The sequence below is a fragment of the Bacidia gigantensis genome (genome assembly GCF_019456465.1).
Source record: "Bacidia gigantensis strain McMullin 20006 chromosome Unknown contig_49, whole genome shotgun sequence".
Taxonomy (NCBI): Eukaryota; Fungi; Ascomycota; class Lecanoromycetes; order Lecanorales; family Ramalinaceae; genus Bacidia; species Bacidia gigantensis.
In genome coordinates this window covers 444,817-462,625 of record NW_025408612.1, presented here as the reverse complement: position 1 = coordinate 462,625, position 17,809 = coordinate 444,817, and the positions used below count along the sequence as shown (strand labels likewise).

Here is a 17,809-nt window from a genome sequence, read left to right as displayed (position 1 = left end):
GGGTGGTGCGTCGCGTTATTGCGTGGAGGGGGGTGGGGAGGCAGGAGAGGTGTGTGAAGGGGGGAGGAGCATGCTGAGGGTTTTGTTGGCGTCCATACGGAGGTATAGAGGGGTGAGATGGGGTTTTATGAGGATGGAGAGACGGGTGGCTGCAAATGTACTTGGTTTGTGTTTTTTCAGGCAGGAAGTTTGAGGATGGGTTTGGGGGAGGGAGAGATGTGCTGCAGTGTCCAAGGCAGGAAATGAGTGTAGCTTTTGAAGAAAGCCTGAAAGGAAAATGGAATCCGAGTTTGTGGACCGTTGGAGCCATGGCAGAGGCTGATTGATTTGGGGTTTGGTGGATGGCAATTTACAAAAGCTGGCTTTTCGGTGGAATGGTATGTACTTCGATCTGTGGATACGAAGCTGATTTGTGCGTCACCTGTCTTTCCTATGTCATTGCATTCTATTCATGTGCATGCCCAGACTGTGGCTAGCTTGACACGCAAAAGTTTCATTTCCGTATATACCATTCATAGCACCTTTAACTCCTCCTCCCCGTTCAAATTCTTCGACATCACATCCACCACCTTTCTTCGCTCCGCTTGAATCTGACACGACCGCCACCAGTAAATCACCAAGAAGAAGTTGAGGAAGATGCCGAAGATGAAAAGTAGGTCTTTAGACGAGGGGATCCATGCGCTAAGGTCGATGTGGGGCGGGCGTCCGCTTGTGAGTATGACGGGGAAGCCGTGAGTGAGTACTGGCAAGGAGTTTGAGTGGTTGTTTGTGTTGGAGGGGAGAGTATTGTTGGTCGTTATTTGAGCTGGTGAGATGGAGAAGGGCGGGAAGGGAGGCATGTTGTAGAGTAATTTGGCTGCTTTGTCGCTGTCTTTGGAAGGAAGTGGCAGATTTTGTGTGATATTATTGCGAATGAGACGTGAAACTTGTCGAGTCAAAGATAGAGAAGCCGCTACGCAGAAGGAATAGTGGAAGCAAAGGCCGCTTTTAAAGATAGATCTATCGGAAATGCCGAAACAATCAAAAGCTGTGGGTCTGTGGTGGCTTTTTGGGCGAAAGCTACTACTAAAAGCAGCTATTATGCTAGTAATGGGCTTATATGGCTGGATTGTGCAAACTCTGGTGTATGCTTGCTATGACCTTTACATCGACCGAATGGTCTGAAAGATTGACCTTTGTCGATGTTCTGTCCGTAAATACAGGCTGATCCATAGGTATTATCCTTGCACCTTTCTTGAAAGAGAAGGCCCTTTGGCACTAGCCAATACTGGGCAGTGGCCACATTCAGGGTATAGGATAGCTTCTCTGGCCTCCTAGCCAGTTGTCGTCAAGCCTTATATACCCTGGTGGAAATTTTTATTCATCAGATGGCTCTGAAATCCTCTCGTGCTGCCTGCGGTGTATTGAGGAACCGATTCATGGAAGAAAAGCGGTTCATTTCTTGGGAGGAGTCAGCTCAAAGGAATCTCAATACGACTTGCTCGGCTTCATTCACCATGGCTATTTCCTCCCAACTTCTCACGCCGCTCGATTTCTTCCTGCCGTTTCTGTTTCGCCATATGTCTCCTCCGTCGATTGCGGTCCCACCTCTGGCCACAGCTTGCCATGAACAGGATCAATGCGCCTATGCCCAGAAGAATCAAAAAAGTTAATGCTGTGCCTTGATTTTCAAGATGATCCCAGTACTCTCTTGCTTTGCCCGAGCCGAGCTTGCCTGTTCCGCCCGGGAAGTCCATTGAATGTGTAATGTTTTTCTTGTCTATCCAAGTCATGGAGGTCATGTTGACGACTTGGGGTTTGTCGGAGTCGGTATAGATTGTCACTAGGGCACGCCATGAGGATGTCGTGCTTGTCATTGTGATGAAGCGAAGTCTTTGTCAAAAATAAGCAGCTTGGGCTTTTTATTCAGAATCCTGGGCGATTGAAAGGTAGGCGAGGCATTACGAGGGAGGAGAAGAAAAGTAGAGCAAAAGGCAAAATGAAAAGGAAACGATAAAGGTACACAGCGAAGTGGCTTAGGTCGCTCCAATAATGTCCGATGCATGTACGGAAGTATTGCAGCCTGATCGAATCAGTAATTGCTCTGCGATGTCATTTTTTCCCTCATCCTTGTTCTAGCAACGGGTATATGCAGACTCAACCCCCTTCTGTAATCCTACTTCCGATCATGGATGTCATCTTTGTCAGGGCAGGATAATTTCAGTTGAACCCCTGACTGCATGGGGTGTAAGGTGGAGGTCTCGCTGGACGATCGGTTGCTGAAGATTGCTTATTCGCGGATGAATCGTCTGACTGGCTGCTTTCCAGGTGTACTTCAGCGATGTGGTCATCGTGACGTTGGCTTCCCGTATTATTTGGAGTACTTTGGCTCAAAATACCCAATTCTGAGACAGGTCATTATTCGCTCTGGCTATTTAGACTGGGATATAGGCGAACCTTGTGCTGGCCTGAAAAGAGTCCGGGCATCTTTAGGTGTCCAAAACCACCCCTTTGAAAGCATATCCCTCTGGCCTGGGCGAGGGCGCTGGGCGCTGGGCAATGGTGAAGGAAGTCCGCTTGTCCTTCGCCGGTTCCCTCGACGGACTCTCACAAAAACAAAACAGACAGCAACAAGAATTGCCATACCAAGTGCCGCGAGTACGCATGCTATGAATTTGTACTTCATCGTCATCTTATCCCATGAAGAGAATCCGTCCCAAAAGTCGTGTTGATCGTCTTCAGCATCAAACGCTCTGTCACGCTCTTTCATTAGCATGAAAGTCGCGACGGCTCTCGAACTGACTGAGAGTGGTGCCATGTATGCGAGTTGGGAGATGTCAAGTACTTTTCAAAGGAGATGGGAAAGTCGTTGCAGCTGGTCAAGATATGGTGTGATTTAGTCTGTTTGGTGGGAATGAAGAATAAAACTGGTTAATGATCGGGAACAAGTGGAGTCTTTCAGCCACCGTGGGCCCAATATCAAGCCTCGAGATCAAAGGCTTCTGAATTAGGATTGGATTGGTCTGCGTGAAGTACCATCCTTCTGCTAGCGTCATCCTGTAGGTCACCCTGCTGATGAGTTTTCTCCACGGGGGCAAAAGGCTGATTGTATGGTATATTAAGTCTTTGCTTGAGTCGGGAGGAGGCAAAAGTATCAAGAATTTGGGCGTCACACACGAGAAGGTCTAAATCAGTCTGATAAAAAACGGAGCAGCATTTTACTCGCAGTTGATCTTGCAATACTGATCGTTGCAGTAGCGTCCGAGTCATCAGTGACGCATCACTAATAGAGATGTTGGTTTGAGCTTGTCGACTGCTATATTGTCCCATGTCGAAAAGGACTAAGCTGGATCAGTCAACGGGGATTATCCTTCCCCAGCTCTTGCGTATACGCAGCGAGACATGCAGAGACTTATCCAAGCAAACTCAGAGAGCGGCGTACTCACTTCTTCTTTCATCTAAATGTTATCAATGCCTAAGTACATGTCCATAATACATTGCAGGATCCTGTCTGATTACGTCGTTAGCCTAAATCCTAACGCTATGCAAAAGTAACTCTATGTCCAGTTTGCTCATAATTTCGCTCTTGCTTTGAGATCTTTCGTCTGTTTTTCATCATGCAATGCTTCAGCATAAAGCTGGTCCAACGTGCTTCGATATATCTTTGCGGTTGGTGGGCGTTTCATCTTCAACCTGTAGAAACAGATGTTAGTGATTCAACGTACGCCTGCAGAGTATTGGAGAGGTCTTACGTAGGCGTCAGTAACTCATTATCAATCGTAAATGGATCTACCATCAGCTTAAAATTATTTACCCTTTCGTACCCAGCAAATTTATTCTTTCGGCCAACGAATTCGAGGTCTTTCTTGATTGCTTTCTTGATCTGTGCGTCTTCACAAGCTGCCTTGATGCCTACTACATCTGTTGGCTCGATGGTCTTCCCCAATATTTTGGAAGCAAAAGGAGCAAACGTATCCGGTTGCACACCGAAGATAGCTACTAGGAAGGTCTGAAGACTATCGCCATGTATATAGGCCATTGCCAAATAGCTGAGGTGCGAGAGATAGATGTTTTCCAAGCGTTCAGGAGATATGTATTCACCCTGGGCAAGCTTCAGGACATTTTTCACGCGATCAATAATCTTGAAGCGTCCCATGTTATCAATCGTGGCAATGTCGCCAGTCCGGAACCAGCCATCTGGTAGCATGGCTTTTTTAGTTTCTTCTGGGTTCCGATAGTACCCTGCGAAGACTGGTGGTCCACGCATGAGCACCTCACCTCTTGGCTGCGGCTTGTCGGTAGCGAGGTACTCCATGTCAGGCACATCCATAAGACAGAACTCCAAAGAAGGTGATACGCCCCCACAATTGCCTACGGTCATGTCATCCAAAGCCTGACACAGTCCGAGCGCGTACGTTTCAGTCAGGCCGTAGCCTTGAACAAACTTGTTACCACAAACGGCCCGGAGGAAACGATGCAAGCTTGGATCGAGGGGCGCAGATCCAGATATCATGTACTCAGCGTTTTGCAAACCAATGGCTGATGCAACCTTTCGGCCCCATATTCGGTCATAGATTGCATGTTTGTTCGTGGCATTAGGCGACTCTGGTGGCGTCATTCTCGCAACTTTAGTATCGATCACATGGCGTGATAGTGCGCCCTTAAACCCTGGCTGCTCTACAGTTGCAGCGCGAATAGCACCCCCAAACCGGTTGTACAGGCGAGGAACAGAGATGAAGGCATTTGGTTTGAGGGTTTGCAAATCGTCGACGAGTTGCAGAATATCACCATGAAAGTAGCCTATACCTCCACCACACCAGAGAAGACCATGCTCAGTCATCCGCTCGTAAATGTGGGCAAGCGGGAGATATGACAATGTTGTCCGCGAGGGTCTATGCTCAAACATGACATGTACGCAAGAGGTAGCTGCAACAGTATTTGAGTGAAGCAGGGTGACCCCTTTCGGCGGGCCGGTCGTTCCAGATGTATAGTTGATTGTAGCAATATCACTGGGCGCAGGAGGGTGATAGAGAGGTGTTCCAAAAGAAGCGCCGATAGATTCCACGTCGTCGATAGAATATATCTTGACATCCAGATCCGAAGCTACAGCATTGAGTAAATACTTCTTTGAACAGCCGTCCCTCTCGCCATTCTCCAGAGGGTCCAAGGAGATGATGACTTTCAAGGTCGGTAGCCTGGGCTTCAGCTTGAGCAGCGTCGGAATATGGGGTAGCGATGTGACGATGCACGGTATTGAGGCATGATTGATAATATATTCGGTGGTGGAAGGACCTAACGTGTCGTAAAGGGATACCGAAAATAGGGCTTGTGACATGCAAGCGAGGTCTGCAATTCTTTCAGTGACACACGCCAACCACTAGGGCTGTAGGATCGTACCAGTGATCTGCCACTCTGGTCGGTTCTGACACCAGAGCCCCACAGCATGCTTTTCATCGGTCACTCCGCTCTCTTTACAGACCGAGACAACTCCAACTCCGAAGTTCGCGCGCCGTTTTTGTACGGTGGCATAATTCATCCATTGGTATTTGCCCCACGTCTTGCGTACAGAGTCGTACGGTCGCCAACCAAGGCAGTTGTTATTGGGAAATTTGTTCGCTGAAATGCTATCAGCATGGGTTCTCGACAGTCATGGTAGGGACGCTACCCGTGTTCTCAAACATATCGTGGGCGGTCAACACCTGATAGAGATTTAGACAGCCTTCTCTTCGGCCCCATGGTCTGCTGATCGGCTTACATTGGGATCCAGTGTCTTGAGTGGTCCATCTTTGAATCTGTGATGCCTGTAGATCGGGCTTCGTCCTTCCTTCTCTGAACCGGGTACAATAACCGAATATGGTTTTCCGTGGGGAGGAGGTGCCCCAAGCTCCTTTGCGAGCGTGAGGTGCGCCATATCTGATGCCTTGCAAGGTCTTTAGGTCTTGGAGAAGGGATGAAAGCAACTTGAAGAGAGAGTGACGGGTTTTCTTGCGGGGTTCGACGTCAATATTGCTGTGGAAGAGAGAGGTCGTGGGAGCTTCCTCCTTGCTTGTACAACCTGGTCAATCACGCCCTATCCACTTCCATGCCATTTCCCCTAAGTCAGAGCAGCTCCAAGCTTCATCAACACACACGGCAACGTCAAGTGAAAGGCGCATCTTGTCCCCAGACAGCAGCACGACTTCCCAGCTGATGAGCCGTTTTTGCCCACAACGCCGAGGCAAAATGTTGAGGGATCTGCAATGCCAAGCCTTCTCTCATGGCGCTTGCCGGCCGCCGCATCCCCTTCCAACCCTCGACTTCCTTCATCTTGCGAGCTTTCTGTACCTGAAAGCCAGAGGAATAATAGGAAGCAGACATGCTGAAGCAGTCGCGGTCGCCATACATATTCGTAAAAAGCGCCATTGGCCAGCTTACACCAATCACGAATTGGACGGCTAGCTGCCCTATGCACCCGTTCCGAAGCTTCCCTTTTCGTCCACATGGCAGTCAAAGGCATGGCATGCGAGCGTGCATCAACTATATTACTCCTTACATGAACATGGGCCAACGTGCATGGACAGCTTCTCGGTCTTAAGAGACCACGCATTCCATTCCTTGACTTCGAGCAGACGCGGTCAAGTCCCTCGATTGGACCTTCGCCAGCTGTTCGAGCCATCGAAGCTGATGACCAAAGTCTCCAAGTTGAAGGTGAACGCTCTCGCTGCGCATCCCCATGGCTTCCCATTCATGCTCAAGCGCTGCGAAATCTTCATGCCATGACTCTCTTAGCTCTCTATCCACCTTGTAATTCTTGCAATTCATTTCAGCCTCTGAGTTTCTCCACAAGAAACAGAAAATATGCGTTTTCTCGCTCGGTTCTATCGAGACAGGCGCCGCACTTTCGTCGTTGTACAGCCAGCCTCGGTAAGAGCCAGCCAAATCACGTTGTTTGGAACCGCTCGGCATGCTCTGAGTGCTCTTGATGGAGTCGCCTAGTGCATCGAATTGAGAAGCAGCTTTCTCATGGTATGTCGGGTCCAGCTTGGACGGCATGCTCCACGTGACCCATTCGCATGAAAACCTTGGCCATGCTAACCCCTCCCCGAGTGGAGGACGAGATGGGATGTTCATGACCTCTGGCGGGTTTGAGAGATGGCTCTGCAATGCTGCAAGCTGCCCAGAATCCAGGACTTGCTTGATTGATTTGGACGCGTCAAAAGGCTCAGATGTATATTCGTCCCATCCTATCGAAGGGTTAGGGATGGGCGAATCATTAGAAAACCGCAGAGCTATGATCATTACCTATGAAAATCAGGAGACAATCATCTTTCCCATGCATTCGTCCCCACATCGTATACTCATGTCCAGGCACAGATCGGAGCCAAGCCATGAATTCAAACAAAGCTTTGCCCTCTGCTGTCTGATCCGTAATCTCCTCAACCGCATCCTCTGAGTCTGGCCTATCCCAGATGGTGTATTTACCTTCTAAGTGATCGAGCTTTAGGATTGTGGTATTTGGGTTTTTGGGAGGGGCCATGTTGAACCTGCCATATTTTTGAGGTAGCATCGAGGCATTGCGTACAAAAGAATGTGTCCAATCTATCATGCCCATCTCCCACCTGATACCTTACCTATAAAGCCTGTTGCAATCGGACGATGACGATACACTTTGCCCAACGTCGACTTCTGACACGAATGTAAGTAGAAGTAAGAAATTTGAGAAAATGGAACGAAGGATATGAATAACTAAAACTCTCTTAGAGTGTTACGGTTGCTTCGTACGCCGGAAGCAAAGCCACATCAGGGTAGAAACACCCCCTCTGTTGGCTTGTAAAATGAAGGTAGACGGTGGATATTTCTGGATTAACTATTTCCACAGATTTTGAGGCTTAGGGAAAATGCGAACGTACTCATATAAAATGAATGGAGTATTGCGTTTTAGAAGCTTGAAGAGATAGCCTAAGCCATATATTCTCACCTCTTTACGTAGTGCGGCACATTATTGTTGCTAATGAGGATTGGCGCGATAAATTATTTTGCTAGCTATAATTAGTTATAGATATGTAGACCCTTAATCATCTATTAGACAGATGCCTCACTTTCACGTTGAAATGAATACATTGCCGAATACTCAAACACCTCGAAAAATTATTCATTTCGGTGCTGTTGCCACTGGCGATTTGTCTGGCAGCAGGACCTTTCCGTCGTTTATTTCCACTGAGTTGAGCTGATTACGCCTGGCATTGACAGGCTTCACTGCCTTAAATGCTCATACATCAGGTAACTTCACAGCTTGCCCACCCTTATTAGCAGTACCCCAGTCCTATTCATTCAGCCATATGGCTCAAAATCATGATCAGCAATCCGTCTTGCTTCAGTTAGCAATCATTGCTCACTTCAGCGAACACTATGTAATTTTCCGCATTTATTGCGGCATCGTCGGACACAAGCTTTGGAAGATTGGCGCATTCATCGAAACCATAAGTGTTCTCGTCTCCGCCTGTAATCTTGCCTTGATCTTGCCGAGCTACTGGCTCGTCGGGTACTGGAACATGGTCAGCGAAACGCACCATCTAAGGATCTAATCGTAGTTCACCGAGCGGCGAGGAGAATATGTGAATCAGGTCGTGCATCCACAGAGCGCTCAACGATTGTAACAACGAATCTCCTTCATGAACATTAGAATTCGCTTCTTGAACATCTTTTCCTAAGGTTGGCTTCATATGATCCAGTGCAGTATCACACAGTACTATCATGTCAGAGGGAGGAAGTGCAAAGGTCCCAGTGTTCTTTCCATCTTTATTTAGTTCACAAAGGGCATGTAAAGGGTCTGTGTCCTCTTCCGCATTTTCACGCTTGAGTTCGGAGGCTGGCCACAGGCGGTTTCCTACCATCCACTCGTCCCATACAAAGGCCCCAAACGGAAACTTAGAACCTGGTAAGGATACGTTCCATGGTGTCTACCTTTATCCACAAACATCATGAAACAAGGCGTGCAATAAACTCGCTTGAAATGGTCGTCCCTGGGAGCAGCGTTGGTCGCTATTCGATTCACGGCCTTGTACTTTTCTATATAATATGAGCATGCCTTCATCCTGGGCAGGAACCCTACATACTCAGAATATCTCCCGTTCGGTTCAGTGTTCGCTTATCAGTTCTTCCGGCATTGTCAAAATCTAGATTGAACATTGGATTTGGCGATTCTAGCTTGTCGGTCCCATTCTTGGCCACCTTTTGCGTCCTCAGGCTTCGCATCTTGTAAAGCACCGAGAGCGCTGACGGCTGCTTGGACAAGTGAAATAGCTTCCGTGTAGGTGTCTTTGATCTTTTGAAGATCGTCATCGCAGCCACCTGTGTCCCTTTTCCCAGGAAACGTTTTCCATAAGGGCTCAAGACTCGCTGGTGGATCTTCTGCTATGGCAAAGCCGCTTATGGATAACAGGATGTGAGGACAAAAACCCATAGAAATTTAGAATTGGACTTCACGCTGGAGTGCGGTATAGGCGGTAGAAAAGATAAGCGATCCGAGCACAGTAGATGACGTACGAAGTAACAGCGCCAGGTGGGTTAGTTATTGCACCCGAGTCGTACTTTGCAGCCAGTCAATGTTCCCGTGGTAGATATTAGAGAAACGTCAATACGAAACCCTGGCGGCCAAGATTAAATTGTAGCGCAAGTCGCTGAGCCGGACATGGGATTCTAGATATAGATCTGAAGCCCAGCACACGACTGACATTTGAAAAGCATTGCCAATATTTAGATTTAATCATGTATGCTCCGCCTAGATGCTTGTATTCGATACCTCACCATATGTTGTTGAACATAGCGTACTAAATGGAACAGAAGCCCCTTTACACACCACCAAGACAGTATAACAAGGCTCAATAGATCATAGAGGATATAAATCCAAAGCCTCAATCTTCCAGGAGGCTATTCATCGTTGGTCATTGACTGAGGAAGGAAGATTTTTGATTTGTAGTGCCCTGAAATAATCAGATCAAACACGCGCTGTCCGCAAAGCTGATGGTTTCATAGCCACATCTAGGGTCAGACAAGACTGAAGTAGAAGATGACGTACGATAGATGTCCTGCGACGTGCTTGAAAGCATGATCTTGATAGTTTCATGGTTGGAGCAATTGAAAGATGAAGACGCCTGGGCATTGTCATGCGAGGCATCACTCCGCCTCGGGGCACATAAATCATAGGATGAGTAGCAGGAACTATCATCAGACTTATACTCTTTCGATCCCTCTACAACTCTAGGCTTTGGAGGACTCGGTCATCGGAGGCATAAGATCAGCAGCTGCTTAGATTCCTTTAGGGCGAAGATAGAGAGAAGTCGCTTGGCAAGCTTGGGCAAGGCAAGCCAAGAAAGGCATTTAAATTGACCTTGAGCTAGTTCTAGAGATTAGTCATTCGATTCATCGTTTTCTAGCTAATAATACTCCTTCCAGAATTTCTCCAACAGGGAGTGAGTCTCTTCCACAGCACGGGAATATATAGCTCCGTCACGAGTGCAATTATCTATGTCGTTGAGTGATATTTCATAGTGGGCCTCTTCAACTGATCTAAACTTTTTCAGGTCTTGCTTGATGCTTGCCAAATTTGCAGATAAGTTGACCCGACGACGGATGCATGTGCGCACTGTATGTATGTTCATATATCAAAAATGAGTCCCTCTTGCCTTGAGCATGATTACAGGCCTTCGGTCTCTCTCGTGAAAATACTGCGGCATGAGTCTCCCTCTTTCCTCAAGACTATTGATAGTTCTTGCTTGTTCTCTGCGTGCCGTCAGTGGAAACCCTGTCGGAGCAATCTCTGCAGCCAAACCAACCGAACAGCAGTCAGCCGACAAGACTATTGTGACTACTACGACCGAGCCGGGATCAACATACACGCTGACTTATACGCCGTCAATTGTCACTGCAGACACTACGTTAATAGAGGGATGCACTACTGCTTTTGTCTATGCAGAAGCCATAGTTGGCGCTCTGCTAGGAGGGCCCGCGGTGGCTGCCCTGCCATTTGTTATTCCCAAGGCTATACCGCCAAACCTGCTTGACGGAGAACCTGTAGATGGCGGAAGGAACGAAGGTGATGATGATCAAGGATGTCAAAAGATAACTGCGAACATATGTACCGAAGAATGCACTACAGATTGGTTCCATTTTGAGAACCAGCCTCATACCACATCCACATGCGCGGCAGCAGCAAGCGCGAAGACCACAGGATGTGACGTTACTGATACCACCAAAACAAATTCTCACCCCATCCCCACACCCAGTGTTACGACCTTGACGACAACGACCAATAGCGGAAACCCCAGCGCTGCGCCCTTCGACTACCTTGTTATCCAGGTTTACTTGGGGCAGGAGTATCAGCGTTTGCACATTGATGACAATGGCGGGACTGCTGAACATGAAGCAGACTGCGAGGATGCTGCTTCAAAAGGAGTCTTAGGGGTAATGGGCGTAAAGGTGAGGCACAACAAGCTGCACGTAGGTGACAAAGCTAACTTCTGGAGGACAACATCGCAGACTTTTGCAAGCAGCAGAAGGGCTCCACCGCAAGCTCGAATTACTCGCCCTTGCTCACGTACGATCAGGATGAATATCGGATGCAAGCGGTCCTTCAGGTATCGTATACCGGAAATCGAGGCGAAGGCGCCACATATACTCTTGATGACGAGTACGTTTGCTTTCAAATTGTCTGTCTATAGACTTCGCTGAACTCTCTACTTAGGCAAAAATGTAATGATCTATTTAGCAAGATCCTCACATGCGGGCCTGACAAAAACCACACGGGCGGCGACAAAATGAAATCCGAAAAACGAGTCTTCGCAATAGAGCCGTCTACGTACCTTGGTGCGCTCGGATGCGCACCGGACGATTACAAGTGGGGCGTCCAAGCAAGTGAAGCTCTTGACAATATCGATGATTTTTGTGGCAATTTTGATGGGCAAAGGATCAACCAGGGTGAAAGGAAGGACGCTAAATATCAACAAGCAGTAGGCGGATTAATGAGCACAATCAGCGTTACTTGGGAGCCCAAGACTGGCGGCTGCGAGAAAGGTGGCGCTCACGATCACGGATATCCGATCAACAAGGTTAGTCGAGATATGCTGCCCCTTATCACACAGTCTCAAGATCGATCTAGGCCTCCTGTAAACGCTTTCTTAGTCAGACGATCAACGACTGCAACAAGGGTGACCCTAAATTCAAAGCCGCAGGCACCAACACGGATCAATGCGCCATATATCAAATCTATGTCGAGTCCCGAGAGACTGTCGTCTGCGGTTCCGATCCACTATACCCCCAAGCGGACAGAGACCGATGGAAGTCCTTCAGCCCCAAAGACGCCCACGATGCTATCGACGATTTCTGCGGCAAGAATCTCCAAGCAAACCCCGCTGCAAGAGATGACAGTGGCGGATTCAGCCAGGACGGAAGGTGGCCTAAAGGCATTGCTACAGGTGGGAATAATTCGGTATCCATCAAAGTTACTTTCCACTCGCAGGATGACTTGGCGGCCTGCCCTGCAGACACGAAGGCAGATCAGGCTTTCAATACTGGTGGAGATGACTGTCAGAGGCGGCTGGGAAAGATGGTCGTGGACGGTTGCGATCCGAGTGGGGACAAGCATGGTGGATGGTTGCTTGATTCAGTAAGTCCTTGCCAATTCTCTGGTCACTGGTATGATTGTGGGAAGACATTTACTAATGCAAAGTCTAGTCTTACAATGGCTGTGTTCAATGGCAGATCGGCAGTATCGCAGCCCCTGGAGATTGAGACCCTTCAGATCAAGTCCTAGGAAAGCAAGTGTCTCGCTTACCAATGAGACACAGTGATTTCTAGCACTAGGTAAGGCGAAGGGTCTGTCACTTGCACATATTTGCAATTCCTGATGAGAAGGCTTGACCTAAAAGCAAGCTATCAGCCTGTTGGAGACCTCAGACCTGGCAGTCTCGCACCGTGATAAGGCATTATGATAGGCGATTCTGATGGCGTGGGGCAAATAATATGCTCTTGATAGCGTAGTATCACTACCAATTTGGAAGAGGATACAACGTGAATAGTATCATGGAGCTCGAGCTTGTCGCCGCCACCATCACCATTCCCTTTCAAACCTAATTAGCTCCTGTTTACCTGATCTTCGCTTGATCATTATCGCTTTGGGCTCTTGGAATCTATGTTTGTTCTGGCCTCTCACGAAGAAGGGACCCAAATTCTACCGCGGGCCGAATGAGGAAGACCAGAACCAAGAGAAGTGTACGCTGATATCGTTGCATGAAACAGCATCATCATCGAAATACATCACAGTGCATTATTGTCATGTCTGAAATATCTATTGCAACTAGCTGCAGCTTTACCAACGCATGATCTTGCGCTTCCCCAAACGTAGATTTTCAGATTCAATATTCCGTGTACCTACCGGGCGAGAATACTACTCCTTTTGTTCATCTTTTCCCCCCTTAAACCCTTGTCGTCGCGTGCATCGTGATCATCGTTATCATTATCATCCGATCTGATTGAAGATCACTCGATTCTGATTCACACGCTCTTGAATATATCAAGACGATTTGGCGTCTCGGAGGTTTCATCCACTCGACTTGAAGTCATCGTCCATAGTATCCCTTTTCATCATCAACGAGCTGCTTTCCCTGCCTCTTGCTTAGACCTCAAATTCTGGACTAGTCTCAGCCAATGGGGAGTCCGCCAACATGACGTTCCGCGACCGATCGTTGTTAGATCAGGTATCCAATAATCAAGAACAGACCGGTATATTTGCTCTGTCTCGGTGACTGTCGATTTCTCAATTCGCTGTCTCCCGTTTCGCTGCAATCCTCGCAGTCCGGTTCGTCAGTCGTTGGAGTGAGCTGATGTCAATTCTCTACGCCACAACACATCCCTGACACCGCTACCACGGCCGCATGCTTTCAGAGTCGAGGTTTTCACGGGCACTCAGAGGTGTGCATTGACCGCCCTTTATGGATGATCAGGTCATCGCCCGAGCATCAGGCCGCAATCGAAATAATTAAGGCCATGCTTGTTGGGTTTTTTGTTGCGGATGGCGTGATGGTACCTGTCATAAAGATGGGTCACGATAATAATCTCTGGTCCCATTAGCGTTCACAAGACTCCCGCCGCCTTGCTCTTTTCTCTATACTCCTCAAACGTCCCCACAACCTGCTGCCCTTCACTACCACTATCATCTGCCACCCCCTCTCGCTCCTCAACTTGGCGTCGTAAGCTTCCTCTTCACCTGCAATCAGTGAATGGAACCTATGCTGTTGGCCACGTGCGAGATACACTGGCGGTTTCTGCCGCAAGACGACCGCCTCAGTGATAAGCACATATTTAATACTCGAACCGGGAGCTTCAAACATGGTCTCCGTCAGTACCCTTTCACACACAGTCCTTAGTCCGCGAGCACCGGTTCCCATCTCCAGACTCGCCCGTGCAATCTCCCTTAGTGAGCCCCGCGTGAACTTCAGCTCAACCCCACTTAGCTGAAATAATTGCTCGTACTGTCTCACAAGACAATTCCTTGGCTCGGTCAAGACCCTAGTCAAAGCAACTTCATCTAGTGCTGCTAAGGCTGCAGACACTGGTATTCTGCCCACCAACTCGGGAATCAGACCATACGTCTGCAAATCTGTCGGCTCTACCAGATCGAGAGGATTGTACTCTGTCACAGGGCCTTGATCCGAAAATTGAGGAGAGAAGAAGGGGAGATGCTTTTCAAAGGTCTTGGCTTCCTCGCTGCCGGAGCGCACAGATATCATGGTATCTTTAGCCCCCGTGGCGAGCGAGGAGGAAGACGATGAGGAGCGCAAGGGGGAGTTGAAACCAATGCTGCCACGCGCGATGCGATTGATTATCATCTTCTGAAGGCCGATGAAGGCGCCTGCGCAAATGAAGAGGATATTGTCGGTACGGACGTTGAAGGTCTCCGGTTTGGAGGGCCCTGAAGACTGGTTTGGGCCTGACCCCGAGGATGATGATGGTGGAGGTATGTTCGTGCCTATACCACCACCCGCCAAAGGACTATTCGTAGGGTAGGTCGTCAGCGGAGAGCTGGACCCTCGTGAGGATTTCTCGGTCTTGGCCTGAATTTGCAGGGTTGTGCCTTCGATGAGTTTCAAAAGGGCTTGTTGTACACCTTCGCCGCCAACATCTTTGCCTTGGCTCACCTTCGTGGAGCTGATCTTGTCAAGTTCGTCGAGACAGATGATGCCCCTTTCGGCGGCTGCTACATCGTAGTTTGCCGCTGCGAGAAGACGCTGTACGCAGACTTCAACGTCTTCACCAATGTAACCTGCTTGCGTGAAGGGCGTGCAGTCTGACATGCTGAAGGGAACTGAGAGGACTCTAGCAAGAGTCTTCGCCATGAGTGTCTTGCCCACGCCAGAGGGACCGAGTAAGAGGACATTTGCTTTGTCAAGAGTGAGAGGTAAAGGGTCTATAATGGGAGGGGTCCCCAGACCAGAAGATGGTGGATGGAGAGGAATGGCCTGTTCTTGGCCTGGAAAATCTCCTGTACCTTTTCAGCATAGCTAGAAAGAATTTGGTAGCATGATTTTACCTTCCAATGGATGGTCATCCGCCATCGTTCTCCGTAATTGCTGCTGAAAGATCTCTTGTTCTTCATCTTCTCTCCGCTGCGCTTCTTGTATACGCTGGTAATGATTGTAAACAGCAACACTCAAGATCTTCTTCGCCCTCTCCTGTCCCACTACAAAGTTATCCAAATGCTGCTTCAAAACTCGTGGTGTGATACGCGGGGCACCGAGGATTGACGCATCCCCCAGTGGACCGGACGTTCGTTCGCCAGGGTCATAGCTCCCCGTGAATGGCTGGCTTGTAAAGTCAGAACGGTGGAACTGTGAAGAGGAGCGATTGCGTGTGGATGTCGCAAACGAGCAGGAATTCGAGAAAAGCGTGAGACAGGAGCGTCGGGCCTGAGGTTGAGGATGACCATAGAGGGTAGGGAAAATAGCCACCGGCTTCGGCCCCAGCATTTTTGAGGATATCTACATTTGCTGCCAATGGAGAGACTGGAAGTGTAAGCCTCAGCGGGATATCGATGGCTTCGAGTGATTGGATTGCAATTGTTTTAAACATCTCTATCCTCATCGGGTGGGGTAGTCCTACCCGGCGTTGATGGCATAGCCCTTCAAGTGGGGAATGCCACAACAACAAAACGAGGAAGTCGGAGAAACACATTTCATTGCAAAACAATGGGTTTCAAGGTCGGAATTGCTTGCTCTCAATGTTTACTTAGCATCCTTCTACTCTAACAACCGCTCTACATCATATTTCGTCTTCCTGAACAACGCCGAGTGAACGTTCCTCGACAGCTGACCGAATTTCCTGGGCCTCACCTCCACGTTCCCTGATGACGAATGATATAGTCTCCCCTAACGTTTCTCCATTGTTCTCAAACCACAATCCAGCTTGATCCAACCCTGCAACAAACGCTTCCACCAAACCCTTTGCACTTGAACCGGCATTGAAGCCTCCCTGTGTTGCTTCCATGATAGAATGGTAAAGATAAAGCAGCTGCGACGGATTGAGCTTCAGCATGTCCTCCAGCACATAATAATGCGTGATCTCATCGCCCCATCCTTCAAGGGTCGTCCCATGCAGCTCGCGCTGTGTGCGGACATACTTCTCAGTAGTTGCAAAAGGAACCAGATGGGATGTATGAGGCGCGCTGTGAAAGTGAGACATCACAGATGAGTAGAAGCCATTCTGCGTACAATTGTTGTAGTTCGCATTCATGTATGCATACTTTGCTGGATGCGTCACTGAAACGAGTGGGAACGGATCATCCGGATGGCGGTTTTTGTGACGTCGAAGGACGGTACCATTACTAGGGGTAATTGTAGAGTCTAGGATCTGGCGAAATACGAGCTGTATATCAAGAAGCTCAGCAAGTTCAAATGTTGGCCAGGATCGGATCAGAGCTGCTCTGGTTCGCATCACGGAAGGAGAGCGCCGCGCGGTTCGCGAGAAATTTGGCGTGTGAAAAGCTAAGCTGTATAGCCACAGCCGGTAACAAGCTCTTCGAAGTCGATAGCGCTCGCCCTGTGTAAGGAAGCGTCTGGATGCGCTGTCATCGCCTCGCCACTTCTGCGAAGGGTAGAGCTCCGCCCACGTATTGGCCACACAACCCACCTCAATGAGCTGTTTGAGTAGCGCAAAAGATTGAGGGGGAGGCATTCTAGGCATATGTAATGGCTGTGTGTCGTTGTGCGTGACTATACGAGTGGCGTCATGAATAGGACCATATTGAGATTCTGCAGCCAAATACAGGGTGGGGAGTCGATTGGCGGGGGCATTCAGAATGGAATGAAGGTGGTGGCAGGTTGAGGCGAGCGAAAGGAGGTCGGCAATACTGTTGCAGGATTGCAAGATATGGAGGAGTATTTCGTTGGCTAGAATCGTAAAAGACATTGTTTTTTTAGGTGAAATGGAAGTTTTGTTGGATCTGTATGGTCTCATGAATATCGTAAATTTGGCGACCATTAGAGGATCTTACTTTCAATCTATGTGCTTGTAGCTGATCACAATCTTTCAGCCTCTAATCTCTTGACTCCCCTCGGCGAGGCCTGTCAGTAGCTCTTGCTACCTCAGCACCACCGCCGATAAAACCGCAGGACTTTCAATCCGTAACGACCCCGACCGTGGGGCTATAATAAACTTGAGAGGCATCACTGGATGCTCTCATCACACGAATCACTGTGTTGGAGGAAAAAGCCAGCTCAAAAGAGCCGGGACCAGTTGGGATTGTCATGATTGCGTTGGAGGAGAAGGAAAGACTTGAGAGGAAACGGCATGATATTTG

The 17,809-nt window shown here is 48.6% G+C and overlaps 7 protein-coding genes across 7 annotated transcripts; 1 reads left to right on the top strand and 6 right to left on the bottom strand.

Moving 5' to 3' along the window:
• Positions 1-1,363: 1,363 nt before the first annotated feature.
• Positions 1,364-1,856, bottom strand: KY384_000201 (uncharacterized protein; the record flags this gene model as incomplete). The annotated part of the gene is made up of 2 exons (XM_044808738.1): positions 1,364-1,440; positions 1,496-1,856. 2 exons carry the CDS (start codon positions 1,854-1,856, stop codon positions 1,364-1,366), a joined length of 438 nt encoding a protein of 145 aa, XP_044665491.1.
• Positions 1,857-3,727: 1,871 nt separating this feature from the next.
• KY384_000200 (uncharacterized protein) lies at positions 3,728-5,314 on the bottom strand (the record flags this gene model as incomplete). Its single annotated transcript, XM_044808737.1, has 1 exon — positions 3,728-5,314. One exon carries the CDS (start codon positions 5,312-5,314, stop codon positions 3,728-3,730), a length of 1,587 nt encoding a protein of 528 aa, XP_044665490.1.
• A 292-nt stretch (positions 5,315-5,606) lies between these two features.
• On the bottom strand, positions 5,607-5,890 carry KY384_000199 (uncharacterized protein; the record flags this gene model as incomplete). The annotated part of the gene is made up of 2 exons (XM_044808736.1): positions 5,607-5,678; positions 5,735-5,890. The coding sequence occupies 2 exons, from the start codon at positions 5,888-5,890 to the stop codon at positions 5,607-5,609; spliced, it is 228 nt and encodes a 75-aa protein (XP_044665489.1).
• Positions 5,891-6,549: 659 nt separating this feature from the next.
• Positions 6,550-7,958, bottom strand: KY384_000198 (uncharacterized protein; the record flags this gene model as incomplete). Its single annotated transcript, XM_044808735.1, has 3 exons — positions 6,550-7,260; positions 7,331-7,502; positions 7,945-7,958. The coding sequence occupies 3 exons, from the start codon at positions 7,956-7,958 to the stop codon at positions 6,550-6,552; spliced, it is 897 nt and encodes a 298-aa protein (XP_044665488.1).
• A 2,734-nt stretch (positions 7,959-10,692) lies between these two features.
• KY384_000197 (uncharacterized protein) lies at positions 10,693-12,747 on the top strand (the record flags this gene model as incomplete). The annotated part of the gene is made up of 5 exons (XM_044808734.1): positions 10,693-11,457; positions 11,484-11,647; positions 11,702-12,065; positions 12,143-12,622; positions 12,691-12,747. The coding sequence occupies 5 exons, from the start codon at positions 10,693-10,695 to the stop codon at positions 12,745-12,747; spliced, it is 1,830 nt and encodes a 609-aa protein (XP_044665487.1).
• A 1,334-nt stretch (positions 12,748-14,081) lies between these two features.
• On the bottom strand, positions 14,082-15,980 carry KY384_000196 (uncharacterized protein; the record flags this gene model as incomplete). Its single annotated transcript, XM_044808733.1, has 2 exons — positions 14,082-15,496; positions 15,545-15,980. 2 exons carry the CDS (start codon positions 15,978-15,980, stop codon positions 14,082-14,084), a joined length of 1,851 nt encoding a protein of 616 aa, XP_044665486.1.
• Positions 15,981-16,272: 292 nt separating this feature from the next.
• On the bottom strand, positions 16,273-17,184 carry KY384_000195 (uncharacterized protein; the record flags this gene model as incomplete). Its single annotated transcript, XM_044808732.1, has 2 exons — positions 16,273-16,614; positions 16,771-17,184. The coding sequence occupies 2 exons, from the start codon at positions 17,182-17,184 to the stop codon at positions 16,273-16,275; spliced, it is 756 nt and encodes a 251-aa protein (XP_044665485.1).
• Between the last annotated feature and the right edge of the window lie 625 nt (positions 17,185-17,809).